This window comes from Rhamphochromis sp. 'chilingali', assembly GCF_963969265.1.
Source record: "Rhamphochromis sp. 'chilingali' genome assembly, chromosome: 18".
Lineage (NCBI taxonomy): Eukaryota > Metazoa > Chordata > Actinopteri > Cichliformes > Cichlidae > Rhamphochromis > Rhamphochromis sp. 'chilingali'.
In genome coordinates this window covers 29,134,192-29,147,460 of record NC_137945.1, presented here as the reverse complement: position 1 = coordinate 29,147,460, position 13,269 = coordinate 29,134,192, and the positions used below count along the sequence as shown (strand labels likewise).

The window sequence follows — 13,269 nt, the reverse complement described above, 5'->3', positions numbered from 1 at the left end:
TTTTTACAAACTTGGCTAATTTTCTTTTCACCTGTTTCAACTGGAGAACTTTTTTCTTCCCATTTCACAGGTAGAAAAAGTAAAACATTGTAAAACGGTCTGAAATTGATTTTTACCTTTTAAGTCAGGAGGAAAATAAACGTGTTAGAGATTAGAAAATGAATCACCACAAGCTTTTCTCACTTTCCGCTCAGGGCTTCTGAAAGGAAAGCTCACAGAATACAAACTGATAAAAGAAAGGAGACGCTGCAGAGATTTAGACATCCTCAACCTTACCCTTCAGTTTGGGCAAAGCTCCAAAAACTAGTCCCTGCACTTTTTATTATGCAACTAGGCACGTATTTTTTTCTTTTCTTTTTTTAACCCTCCCTGATGCAGAGTTTAGCAAGTCACATTAAAGAAATGGTTCTAATATGGGATCTAACAATATGCATGAGTTAAAAGAACTGGCTAAAGAGTGGCTAGATTTAAAAACAACACCCTATATGTTGGTGTTTTGTTAGTTTCTTCAGTGTACATTGTTGTTGATGCAGATCAGGAAAAGAAGAAGCTTATTGGACTAAATATTGAACATCTCTGAAGCCGAAATCCAAGATGTTTGCAGTTTAAACCCTAACTTGTCTTTTTTATCTTTCTCTTTTAATGACTTCTATTAACAATAACTCATTCTTGTGATTCCATCCCAGGTTTCTTCTCCATCACTCTCTAACCTCAGACCTACTGTCTTCATGTGTAGTCATGTATAGTTATTAGTGACTTATCACACTCTGCCTCTTGTTGGTAGGAGTGTGCTTCGGTGCCCAAGCAGAGCTCTCCAGACTCTGACTCCTGCCCCTCATCTCCTAAGCACCCCTTGACCGTTAGTATCCCAGCTTGCACTGCACACTGCATATCATCATCCTGCTGTCTCTGCATGTAAAGACAACACTTCTCATCTTTAATCTTCTCAACAACCCAGTTGGTTTACTATCGTCTGCTGCATGCCATATTTACCTGCATCAAACCTATCACCTACCTACTAAACTACTATTTCAACACTGCAGCATTAGGGTGCCATCTGCTGGTGGTGTTTAGCTATGACACAAGGCAACACAGCAGCTTTAAGACTGTTTGCTCCGCTCCATTTGCTTGTTGAGGATCGGTGTGTGTGTGTGTGTGTGTGTGTGTGTGTGTGTGTGTGTGTGTGTGTGTGTGTGTGTGTGTGTGTGTGTGTGTGTGTGTGTGTGTGTGTGTGTGTGTGTGTGTGTGTGTGTGTGTGTGTGTGTGTATTTTCATTCATGTGTTCCAGCAGGTTTTTATCTGCCACTGTGTGTCTCTCTCTTCAGCCTTCAGAGAAGTGTGGAGTTCTCAATGTCACCAAAATCACAGAGAATGGAAAGAAAGTCAGGTAAGACGTGATTACTCTCTAAAAGTGTTCTCTGCATCCACAGAATCTCATTAACACATTTGTTCTGACTAACAGGAAGAACTGGACCTCCTCATGGACTGTGCTGCAGGGCTCATCCCTGCTCTTTGCAAAGGGTCAGGGGGGCAGCACCAGCTGGGTATGTATCCTGTGACCTCGGACTTCTTCTTTTGTTTTTTTTTTGTTTTTTTATCATTCCATTTGTTTCTCTGATATTTTCCTTTTCCATATTCCTGCGTATTCACCGGCCTTCATGCCATCTGTGTTGTGACGTTTGTCAACTTCTGTTCATTAGTTTTCTCCTCTTCTCTCTGAAGTCTTACTACCGCAGCGACTCTATCCCAGAGCTGCTCCTCACTCTTCTTAGCAGCTGGAAGCACTCAGTCAAGCCCCGTCCCGCTGTCTCCTATGTGAACTGTAGGCCTGGTCAGGCTGCCGCTGTATGTTCCCTCTCTCTCTGCATGCGCTCCCACCTCTCTCCCATTTGTTCATTCACCCCTGCTGTGACTGACCAGGAGACTGACTGACGTGTGTTTGTCAAGCTTGACTCACCTTAACTTCACTTTAGAGAAACAGCGGTTTAGAGAGAGATCAAAGGATTCTTTTAAAGGTTGTGTGATATTTATACTTTTATCTTAAATTTACAAGAAAGCAGCTACCGTACGTTTTTGATCTTTGTTGCACTTTGTGGCATTAAACTTGCACATTTTACCTGGTGCTTGGAGAGCAGCCAGGATTTAGGCTACATCCACACTAATGCGTTTTCGTTGGAAAACGCATAGTTTTCTCTCCATTTTGGCCTCCCATCCACACTCAGACAGCATTTTCTGTGAAGGAAAACGCATACACTTGAAAATGGTGCTTTTGTGTCGCAGTGTGGACAGCAAAAACTGAGACTTTTTGAAAACAATGATACATTTTAGTCATGTGATGCAATCAAGTGTCTAATTAAACAGCGGTGGGCATTATACAGCAGTTGTTTTGTTTGCTCTCAATTTTGATATCAGTTTGTACATCCCTCAGATAGCTTTTCTTCAAATTCCAACAACTCCACCTCATTGTTAGTCCACTTTAAAAAAAACTCGGTGCTTTTTCTCGACATTTTGCTGCGACGTTTCAAAGAGTCAGAAAGTAAATAAACGGCAGGCAGAAATGAGGCAGGTCGAATCGTCTTGTGTTTCATGCATGCGCAGTACTGGAACGTAAGCGTCTTCGCCCGTTTCAATGTGGACGCACAACTCTGTGAAAATGACTGAAGACGATAGTGTGTGGATGCGGAGTGTTTTCAGACGAAAACACCGTTTTCAAATCTATCCGGGCTAGTGTGGACGTAGCCATAGATACACTAATGAGCAGCAGTGGAGCCCAAAAAGACAGACAAACAGAAAATAGTTAATAAAGAGGACTTAAATTATTCTGTTGGATAAAAGTGTATGCAGTGTGTCTCTCCTCAGGAGGACATCCACTTATATTTTACTTGGGGCAAGTGTGTTTAATACTTTATTGATAAATGGAATGCTCTTTAAATATTAAGTGAGTAAAAATATGCCGAAAAGAAAGAAAAAATGCAAAGAGTTTAAAGAAAATCAGCATTCCAGTAACTATAGAAAAGTGATTTAAAGAGAGGAAGAACAAAGTGTGATCAAACCTTCATGAAAGGTTCACACCCAACAGCTGCATCAGTGTGTTTCATACAGTTTCTCTGTGATGTCACTGAAAGATTTTTTTTTTTTTTAAGCAGTACTGATATTTCATTTAGCTGGAAGAAACCTCTGGCTGGTAGTTGTGTGTGGAGAGTAAGAGAAAAGAAGGAGAGCACGGAGAGACAAGCACAAAGTGCATACTGGGAGAGAGAGGAGGCAAGAGTTGATATTATGGCAGCATATAAAGACACAGGGAGGAAATACAGAATGCTAACAGGGCTTACCAAGCATAGGTCCAGGACCCAAGGAGTCAGAGGGGTTCCCTGGTCTTATTCCAAAAATATATTACATTGTCCAGAGTGAGGCACAATAAAATAAAGCAAGTCACTCTACAATCCAGTGCCAAATTTAAAATCTTGTCTTGGTCATTTACAACAAGTGGAGATACTTATAATTGACCTTGTTTTATGACGGGTCACACCACAGCTCCAGTGATTAATAACAGTGCTGGGTCGTGTCCTGGCATCCCCTTCCAGAAAGTTACCCACACATGAAGAGCCAGACTTTGGGGACAGTGCTGGAGTTGATCAACTGCTCCAACGTGCAGCTTTCTGCTGGGGTGTCTGACCAGGCGTTGATGTCAGGAATCTGTTCGCACAGTTTCAGGCATTTGCCTTCTCTGACAAGAAGAGAGATTTAGGAGGCTCACGGTGTTCATCACTTTCCGGTGATATTTCCAGGAATAGCTCTGACTGAATTACAACGCTGTTAGATTTAAAACCTCCAAACATCGTGTTTATTAATATGCATGACATTAATATAAATAACTAATAGCCTTTTTGCTTTTTCGTAACACAAAACTAAAGATCTTTGTGTGTGAAGAGATCCAATATGTACCTCCTGCTCCACCAGTGATTCCTCTGACATCAATGCAATATTAATGAACATAACTGAGGTTCTTAGATGATTTAACGACTATTTTATTAACTGTTGTGTTATTTACTGAGTCCAGTGTTAAGTCTTTACCCCTTTGTTGCATATCTGGTTTCATCCTTGTACAGACACAGCATGACATCCCTGTTATATTATGTGTGCGTCAGATGTTGTCTCTCATACTGTGTCCCGTCTCTCTGTTCCAGAAGTTTGGCAGCAATCAGTCTAAGCCTGAGTTCACTGTGGATCTGCGCGGGGGGACAGTGGAGTGGGCCTCCAAGGACAAATCAAGCAAGAAGCACGTCATCGAGGTGCTGGACCCACTGGACCTGCTCCCAACTCTCAGCTCTTGTTTTTTCAGTCATTTTCGGTTCAAACATGTCAGAACAAGCTGAGCTGTTTTGGCTTTTTATCCTTTCCTCCTCTAGCTGAAGACCCGTCAGGGAACAGAGCTCCTGATACAGTCTGAGATCGACAGTGTCATCAGTGACTGGTACCGCGCCCTTACAGAGACCATCAACACACATGTGAGTGGAGGACACAGAAGCTTTACCTTTAATTTAGATACTTTTCCCACAATTCAGTGCAAGTCCAGCCAGAGCTGAAATCCCAGTTTACACCTGTTTAAACAAACTGCAGTGAAAGGTTAAATATTCAGGAGTGGACAGAATAAATAGAAACTGAGAGCAAATTCATTCTGAGCCAGCTTAAGCTAACAGCATGTATGTGTCTTCCCCGTCCAGGCGTGGGAGTCGGATGAAGCCATTGAGGAGGACATGCCAGAGTCTCCGGGAGCTGAGAAACAGGACAAGGAGAAGGAGCACCGGGACTCTAAGAAGAGCCGAGGTAAGTCTGCGAGTGTCCCTGCGCTACAGAATGGACATTCAGTGTGTTTGCAAAAGAGATGCACTCACATGGAGCCTGTCTTCCTACAGCAATGAAGAACTCTGTGAGCATGGATTCATCAGACCAGAAGAAAACCAGGATGAAGCTCAAGAAGTTCCTGACTCGTCGACCCACATACCAGGCTGTCCGAGACAAAGGATACATTAAAGGTAAGCGGACAGCAGCTCTATGCACGTGACTCCAGCGAGAGTGCTCTGTGATGTTCCACCAGACGGGTGAAAGATGGAAATAAATGTTTGTGCGTGCTCACAGATCAGGTGTTCGGCTGCAGTCTGACCAGTCTGTGTCAGCGGGAGAACACATCAGTGCCCAACTTTGTCACAATGTGCATCGACCATGTGGAGAACACAGGTACGAGCCCCCCATACATACGCATATGTCACACTGCTTATTATTTTTATCGATTTTTATATACAACTTCACAAATGCAGACATTAAGCTCCCCCATTCTAATCTAAAGACTCCAGAATATGTTGCTATAAATCATGCATCACCATGGCGATGGTTTCGGCTCAGTTTTATTTCATGTTCAGCCAGTCGTTTGTTACAGTTGCATTATTTTTTCACACACATTAAACAACAGAGTTCCAGAGGTTAAAAGTACACGAGCCAATTACCCGAGTCGTAAACTGGAAGAGGCTGTGTAAAAGTATTTAAATGGAAAAAATGTTTGAAAATCAGTAAATACAAAAATAAATAGATCTTCCAGCCGATGAGGTTACATAGACACAGGCCAGTAACATGACCTGTGTCCAGGTCATGGCGGAGAGAGGCAGAGTCTTTCAGAAGTAAACTCAGGTTTTCTGCCACTTCAGCCAGTTCAGAATATTAAACATCTGTGTGGAATTTCAATTGTTTTTAAATTGTTTTTGCTTCTGATGCTGCGACTTTCTGTATCAGGCGTAATTTTAGTCTCTTTCAAGCATCAACTCAACTGTTTTCATTCAGACTACCTGCAGTTTGTTCCAGAGCAACACAAAGCGAGGCAGTGAAGACAAAAGCATTTGATCAGTCTCTCTTTGTTGGTGCTGCTGCTTTAAAGTCAGGAAACATAAACGCGGCCTTGTCGTTTACACTCCCTGCTCCTGTCTGTGTTCCCTTCCTCTCAACTACACCCACAGGTCTTAATATTGACGGCTTATATCGAGTGAGCGGGAACCTGGCAGTGATCCAGAAGCTTCGCTTTGCTGTGAATCATGGTAAGATCTAGTTACACTGTATCTCTATATGTGATGTGATGTAAAGGGTCAGCTTTCTGGTAATAGTTGTGTTCTGCCTTACCTCCTCGTCATCTGTCAGATGAGAAGGTGGATCTCAATGATAGCAAGTGGGAGGACATCCACGTCACCACCGGAGCTCTCAAGATGTTTTTCAGGGAGCTTCCAGAGCCTCTGTTCTCATACGGATCCTTCAATGACTTTGTGAATGCCATCAGTGAGTTATACGGTTAAAATAGTGCCGCTCTCAATCTTTAGGTTAAATCCTTTGCCTGGTGTGACCACAAGGTGGCACTGCATCCATGTGTTTTCGCTGATTCTGCTTCTCCTCTTCAGAGTGCTCCGACTACAAGCAGCGAGTGAATTCAATCAAAGATTTAATCAAGAAGTTGCCAAAGCCCAACCATGACACAATGCAAATCCTCTTCAAACACCTGAGGAGGTAAGCAGTGCGCTGGGACACTTTCCATTCATCCATTTAATAAATAACTTCTTCAGATCCTGAAACCTGTGAAATTTCATCACTGTCTTCAGAAGTGAGAGAGTCATCAGTCAGACTTGTTCACTTCTAGGTTTCCCAATTGAAGTCGGATATTCTCTGAATTAAAGCCACTGTGTTGTATGTTAGTTATTTATTACTGTGTATTTTGTTATACACTAAGGTATAATGACAAAACATTGTTTCAGCCCAGATATAAATCATTTTACCCTGAAGATCCATCAAATAAAAACAAATATTCGGACCTGTGTCTGTATCAACACATGGGAAAAGTACAGCCTGACAACTGTAACCAGCCCATCCCAGTGTGAAGCCCAGGATCATAACTAGTTGGCCAACTCATCAGCAGTCACTTTGAAAAATATAACTGGTGATAAACGTTTATGAGGAACATCCGACACGGAGAAAGTAAACGCCTTCAAGTGTGTATTCTCTAATGCCCGTCCTCTTTGATTTATTGGGTCACGTTTTACTTGAACGAGTTTCACACGCGTGGCTCAAACGGACCCGTTCAGCTGTTTACTCTCCCTCGTTCCGATCAGCCTACATGCAAACACAAACTTGAGCCAGCTGTGTATTCTTGGCTCACTGCAGCCAGTGGCAATATCATATGTTCACAATGACATTTGCCTAGCTTTCCAATTTGCATTTATATGGTGCCGTGTTTGCTGTAATTCAGTACCTGTGAAGTGGTGTTTCATGAGGAAATTTATAGCGTGACATTCTGTATATGGAGGTCTACATATATCAGCAGGGGGATTTAATCTGCCTTCTTTTTTCCTTCGCTCCATGAATATGTTATTGTTTTGTGCATCTGCATGCAAGGATGTAGATTCTATTTAAAAAAGCTATTATGCTCTTGCCTGGAGCGTTCTGTCGTGTTACCGAGTTTGCTTCTGCGCTCCGGCTCGAGCCTTAAAGATGTATGTAATGCACTTTTCTCCAGATGAAACCGGAACGCCGGCGAACATCTGAAGCTGTTTATAAAACGTGCAATCTTTAAATCTCCTCTTCTCCCCATTCTCCTCTTCTCTCCAGGGTGGTGGACCACGGAGAGGCCAACCGCATGACCACGCAGAGCGTGGCCATCGTGTTCGGACCCACGCTGCTGAGGCCCGAGACCGAGACGGGCAACATCGCGGTCCACATGGTCTACCAGAACCAGATAGTAGAGCTTATACTGCTCGAGTACGAAAGTATTTTTGGTAGGTAGAGGTGCCTACTTAGGAAGAGGATGCCACACTTTTCAAACACGGACTTGTTTTCCATTTCCCCTCCTCTCTTTTGTTTCTGGACTGAACTGAACATTGCTGTGGACCAAGCAGAAAAAAAATTCCTAAAGTGTTGCACTTGAAGAAGTTTTGGAGATGATTTAAAAGAAAAAAACAAAGTGTATAAATCTCACCCACTTGTTCAGTTGCCATTCCTGCTGCGAGTAGTGGGGCCAGATGAGTTTTTTTCAGAGTGGTGCTGCGATGACGTGTGGACGATGTGGTGGATTTGAGTATTCAGGTGTTTTTCACATACACTGGATTCCCTGTGGCCAGTAAATGAAAGTGGAGCTGCTCGCACCTCTTGGTGGAATCCGACCAGCAGTGGTTCTGGTTTCTGTGTCGTGAAGCTTCGTTTGTGACGTGTGAGCCCTTTGAGTATTTGGATGAGGTGGAAAAATAATCAGTGTTAAGCTAACAGACTGTCTTTTGGCTCTTGGATGAACTGGAATTACACTTATCCCACTTATTAGTGACACCCCCGCCCCCACTTTCAACCAGTGTTGGCCATTAACCCTTTGACACACGAGTGTGCCGAGTGAGGTAAATGGCATCAAATCGGAGCAGAAGCATCCCTGTGTTGCCACTTTGTAACAAACTGTGTGTCGTGTAGTCTAACGTGCTTTGGTAACATTTGCGTTAAGCCGGCCGCGGTCCTTCGTGAACTTCATTAAAACTTCAGTGGCGAGAAAGGTCGCCAACCTCAGTCCTGGTGTTACTGGAAACCAACAAAGCGGACTTCTGGGAACTTCAGTGTTACCATTTCGCGTGAATTTGCTGACCCTTCTCCTCACGTAAGCTAATATTACAAAGTGTTCAGACAGGGGAACATGGCGCCCGGCTGTTCGAACGCAAAGAAGAGCCTTTAAACCCTTTCGGAGCGTATGTACAGGGAAAGAAAGTAGCTGTTAAACTGTCGTAGTGACTGAGGTATGTGTGCTTTTGATGGCGAACCAGTGAAAGAGTCTGACTTTGTTGAAGTTTGAATCAAAAACGTGAAAAATAGACAGATTGTGAAAAAGAAAAAAAAACCCGTGACCGACTGTTACTTTTGTTTGCAGGTGTATCTGGAGTGTTTGCGCATGGTCAGGCATACATTTGAATGTACTTTTCAGGCTAACTGCTGTTTGTGAAATTGCTATGTCTAATAAAAAACAAGACAAACCCACGTTGGTGTGTGCTGTGGTGGATGTGAAGTGAAGAAAAGGTTAGCAGGCTGTTTAACCTTCAATCAGCTCTAAAGCTTCCCCCCTTTCCCTCGTCTTTAATTACATAATTGAATTAATCTACTCAGCACTGATATCCTGCTTATTGAATTGAGTGATTAAGCTTTCATGTCTCAATCAATTATTTTCCTACCTGTTAATTATGAAATGAAACGTCGGTGTATTTCTGGAGATTTCTTGAACGCGGCCCAACCTCTGCCGCTCCACTTCCATTAATCTGATTTCTCCGTTCTTCAAACGCCGTTTTTGTCGTTACGTCTCAGGTCAAACGTGGCTGCAGACCTGAAGGGTGTGGATTAATTGATGTCTAATTAGGTAATTGCCACAGTGTCAGTTCTGATTAAGAAGCACGAAGTGGAGCAAACTCTGCTTTGCTGAAAGCCACACAGAGCCTGTGTGTATATTTTCTGTAGTTGTCTCCATATCTGGAAGTTTCCAGAGTGGGTTTGCTTTAATCTAATTTAGTTTTTATTAGCGCCAGTGTTTAATTTTCCTTGATTTTTGGAATGTGGCATTTGTCGGGGGAATGCCACATCAAAGACGTCAACTAAAGACACCTCCCGTTGTTATAGTTTCAGAATATCCTTGTTTTCACCTTGTTAACTTTAACCTCTTTTTCATATCATTTTTTTGTGCATATATATATATATATATATATATATATATATATATATATATAGAGAGAGAGAGATATATATATATATATATAATAGTAGTAGTTTCTTGGCCCGATGAGGCTATTTAATGACAAATTAAGTCAATACATTTGGTATCTTTTCACTGAAACTCAGTATGAGGTCCAAAGAAATGTTAATGGAGTGAAGGACAGAGCAGAAACTTTAAGAGTAGCCAAATTAGCTACAAAGAAAACCAAAAGGCCTGAAAGACCACAGCAGGCAACTAAACTCTTGGGGAGGTAGGTGTATCATAATCAGTGTTAATGTCGTGAATGTAAACAGCGTTTACAACACGGTGTAAACCTTTGCCTATACTAAAAACAGCAAGGGTAGATTGGACTGACAGAAAACGTGAAAGTACGGTGGCCTGGAGAGGTCAAAAGCACCAGCGAATAGAAAAGAATGCAAAAGCTCACACACACATAAAGAAGCACAACAGAACCTATGTTGTGTCCTCACACAACATGGTGACAATCAGCTGCAGATGTGACAGAAAAAGTCTTCACAGATGAAACAAAGATTAACTTCTGTCAGAATGAGGAGAAGAGAAATGATCCAAAGCTTTCCACAGCATCTGTGAAACACGCTGAAGGCGATGTTATGGCACAGGCCTGGCTGTCAGCAGAAACCTGTAAATTGTGTTTGCCGATAATGTGACTACTAACAAAAGTAGCAGGATGAACTAAAGTGTACAGGACCGCTGCTCAGATTCAGCCGAATGCAGCAAAACTGATGAGACGGCGCTTCACACTGCAGATGGATAAGCCAAAGCAAACCGCAAAATCGACCCAAGAGTTCCTCAAAGCAAAGAAAGGAGTTCTTCAATGGGCAGGTCAAACACCTGAAGACAGCAGCCTAGCAGACGATCTCACTCTTACCTGGTTTTCAGGATCTCCCAAATGCTTGCTGTTGGTGGATTCCCTGGTTTGATTTAACATTTCAGCCTGTACATTAGCCCGCAGACATTAATGTGAGGGTTTAGAATCTATGACTGACCGTATCTCACAGATGACAAAAGCTGTGCGATGTGTGACATCATGTGTGAGTCACATGTATATTAGATTTTTAATACTGTAAGCAGAATACCTCGTGTGACTTTTCCCTCTTTCTTGGCAGTATTTATCTTCTGTACTTTCTCTAAGGGAGTTAAACAGAACTTTTCATCCAGCCTACAGGCTCTTTTCTTTCCACCACATGCCCTCCTCTGATTGAAGCCACTACTCTGAACCACCTCCGCTCTCTTTGCCTATGTGTTAATTTATTGCAACAGGTTTAACTCATACCTCAGCTCTGGCTCTGTTTTGACAGGACGGACCACCCTGGATTCAACAAACGTGTCAAAGGTAGGCAGCACTGAGTCGTGCACCCCGCTGAAAACCGCAGGCCGTTAAAACTGAGATGCAAGGAGGAGGGCCCTCAGTATTTCCAAATGAGAAAACAATTAGATCATTTCTATAATTCATGGCTGTGACCACAGCGCAGGCCTGGAGAGGCTTTGAGTGTTTGAAATGCTCCGTATGCTTGCAGTGGTTTTCAGGCCTGATCTGCTCCGTGGAGGCCGAGGTGTGGGCAGGTAATGTGAACAAGCCATTATGGAGCATAAAAGATTTATGGATCTTCCCCCCCCCCCGCTTCATTTGCAGGTGGGCTGTCAGCAAAGTGGCTGAATGAGGAACAAAATGGTTTGGGAGGTTTTTCTTTTTCTACTCTGTGGTAAAGACATTTTTACCAACTGCTTTTACCAATAGCTCAGAGAGCAAGCGTGAGGTGCTGTTAGCTCAGTGCTGCAAGATGAAGACATCCAAGAGGAGACTTTTAGATTCCATGATGCTGATTGGTTGTTGAGCTGTGCAGCAGTTAGAGCGCTGGAGCTTTTAAACGTTGTGTTTTCTGACTGACAGTTAATTTAATTTTTTTTACTACACAGGTTTTCTTTCTTTCTTTTTTGTTTCTGGTGAAACGGGTTTGTTGAAGATCCTAATGTGCATTAGAAGTGACGTTTCATTTGACAATCCAGTCCAAACATCTCTTTGACAGATGAACTAATGTTCCTCCACCTCCTCTGCATCCATCCACCAGCCTGCTACGCCACCATTAATGATTTCTGTGGCAGCAGCAGGGCGACATCACTCAGCGCTGCAGTTTCATGTCTGATAACACAAACTTAAGACGTCTGCTGACACTGATACGAACTCGATATGTTTTTGAAGCTGTTAATACAGGATGAATGCACCTAATATAATGTCACCTATGTAGGGGTGGGCGGTATAGCCTCAAAATTATATCACGATATTTCATCGAAATTTGCAATAATGATATTTATGATGATATAGTTAAAAATACTGAATGTTTTATCAGTGATTGAAGCTTTCAGGCAGCAGCATTTGTCAGGGCAAACAAAGGGACCGGCATCTGTGCTCATCGGCGACCTGATTCACTGTGTGAATGAATCCATCACAGTGAATCAGGTTGTGTAAGAATTTCAAAGTTATAAAGTGTTCTACAGGTTTTAGTCTGCATGATTGTCAACTATATGCTGCTATATCACTGGTTTATGTTTGCAGTGTCACATTTTTTTAATTGGTATGTACTCAAATATTGGATTTTACAGGCTAATACTCAAACAGTTTTTAATGTATCCGTTGCAAATAAACTCATGTCTTTTTTTTCTCTGATGATAAAAAAGACCAGGCTTTTATTCTTTTTCATTCCATGTGTATTCAGCTAGCTAATACTCATAGTTCATAGTAAGTAAAAGCAGGGAGGTTTTCAGACTTTGATCCTGTTGTTGAGATATTCAGGGCTAAACACTGCTGCAGATTTCAGTGAGCGAATAACAGCCCTGAAATAGTCAACACACCATTTTCAGAAAACACAAATTATTTCATATATTAAGTTAAAATTTCATATATATTCAAACCTTTGACCATGAAGGTTTTATTTAAATCAGAGGTGAAATTATTCAAAAATAAATTTGCTCATTTGAGATGTAATGACCTTTAAACTAAATCTGTGGTTACAAAAACACTTCCTGTCCAGGGGAAAACGTCCTGTGGCCCTGACTTCTGTAAGCACTTTCCGAGTGGGTGTATTTGCACTCACCCATTTCTGGTTACATTGAATAAAACGAGTGACAGAAGGCAGTATTATCAAGTTTGTTGTCACTATTGTAGCTATTCTCAGGTATACAGCATATATGCTGGACTCTGTTGTTTTACACTAGTATAACACCGCAGTTCTTTACAAGTACCTATAGCAGGACTTTTTCCCCTCGTGTCCTATCAGTCATTTTGTAAAATGATGCTGTTTTATATTCTTTCTTTTTTTTTTAACCTGTGACTCTACCGACAACCTCAGACCTTCGGCAGCTCCTCTAGACTTCCTAAATGCAGCTGTTTCACTTCCATATGACAAAAACCAGACAAACTGCTATTTCTGAGCTCAACTGGAGGGATTTTTAAATGCATTTGAGCTGTGAGCACAACATGTCCA

At 42.1% G+C, this 13,269-nt stretch overlaps 1 protein-coding gene across 3 annotated transcripts in view; it reads left to right on the top strand.

Annotated features, from left to right (window-relative positions):
• arhgap12b (Rho GTPase activating protein 12b) overlaps positions 1 to 9,059 on the top strand; it is a 63,444-nt gene extending 54,385 nt beyond the window's left edge. Inside the window, exons 7-18 of one of the 3 annotated variants that reach the window (XM_080865764.1) lie at positions 785 to 859; positions 1,326 to 1,387; positions 1,463 to 1,544; positions 4,191 to 4,292; positions 4,410 to 4,508; positions 4,725 to 4,827; positions 4,917 to 5,036; positions 5,140 to 5,238; positions 6,009 to 6,086; positions 6,187 to 6,321; positions 6,441 to 6,546; positions 7,642 to 9,059. In XM_080865764.1, coding sequence (XP_080721890.1) covers positions 785 to 859; positions 1,326 to 1,387; positions 1,463 to 1,544; positions 4,191 to 4,292; positions 4,410 to 4,508; positions 4,725 to 4,827; positions 4,917 to 5,036; positions 5,140 to 5,238; positions 6,009 to 6,086; positions 6,187 to 6,321; positions 6,441 to 6,546; positions 7,642 to 7,816 — 1,236 coding nt within the window. In that variant the 3' untranslated portion in view covers positions 7,817 to 9,059. Of the gene's footprint in view, positions 1 to 784; positions 860 to 1,325; positions 1,388 to 1,462; positions 1,545 to 4,187; positions 4,293 to 4,409; positions 4,509 to 4,724; positions 4,828 to 4,916; positions 5,037 to 5,139; positions 5,239 to 6,008; positions 6,087 to 6,186; positions 6,322 to 6,440; positions 6,547 to 7,641 lie in introns of all 3 variants that reach the window. The other 2 variants (XM_080865763.1, XM_080865765.1) reach the window with 2 other exon arrangements.
• Positions 9,060 to 13,269: the final 4,210 nt, after the last annotated feature.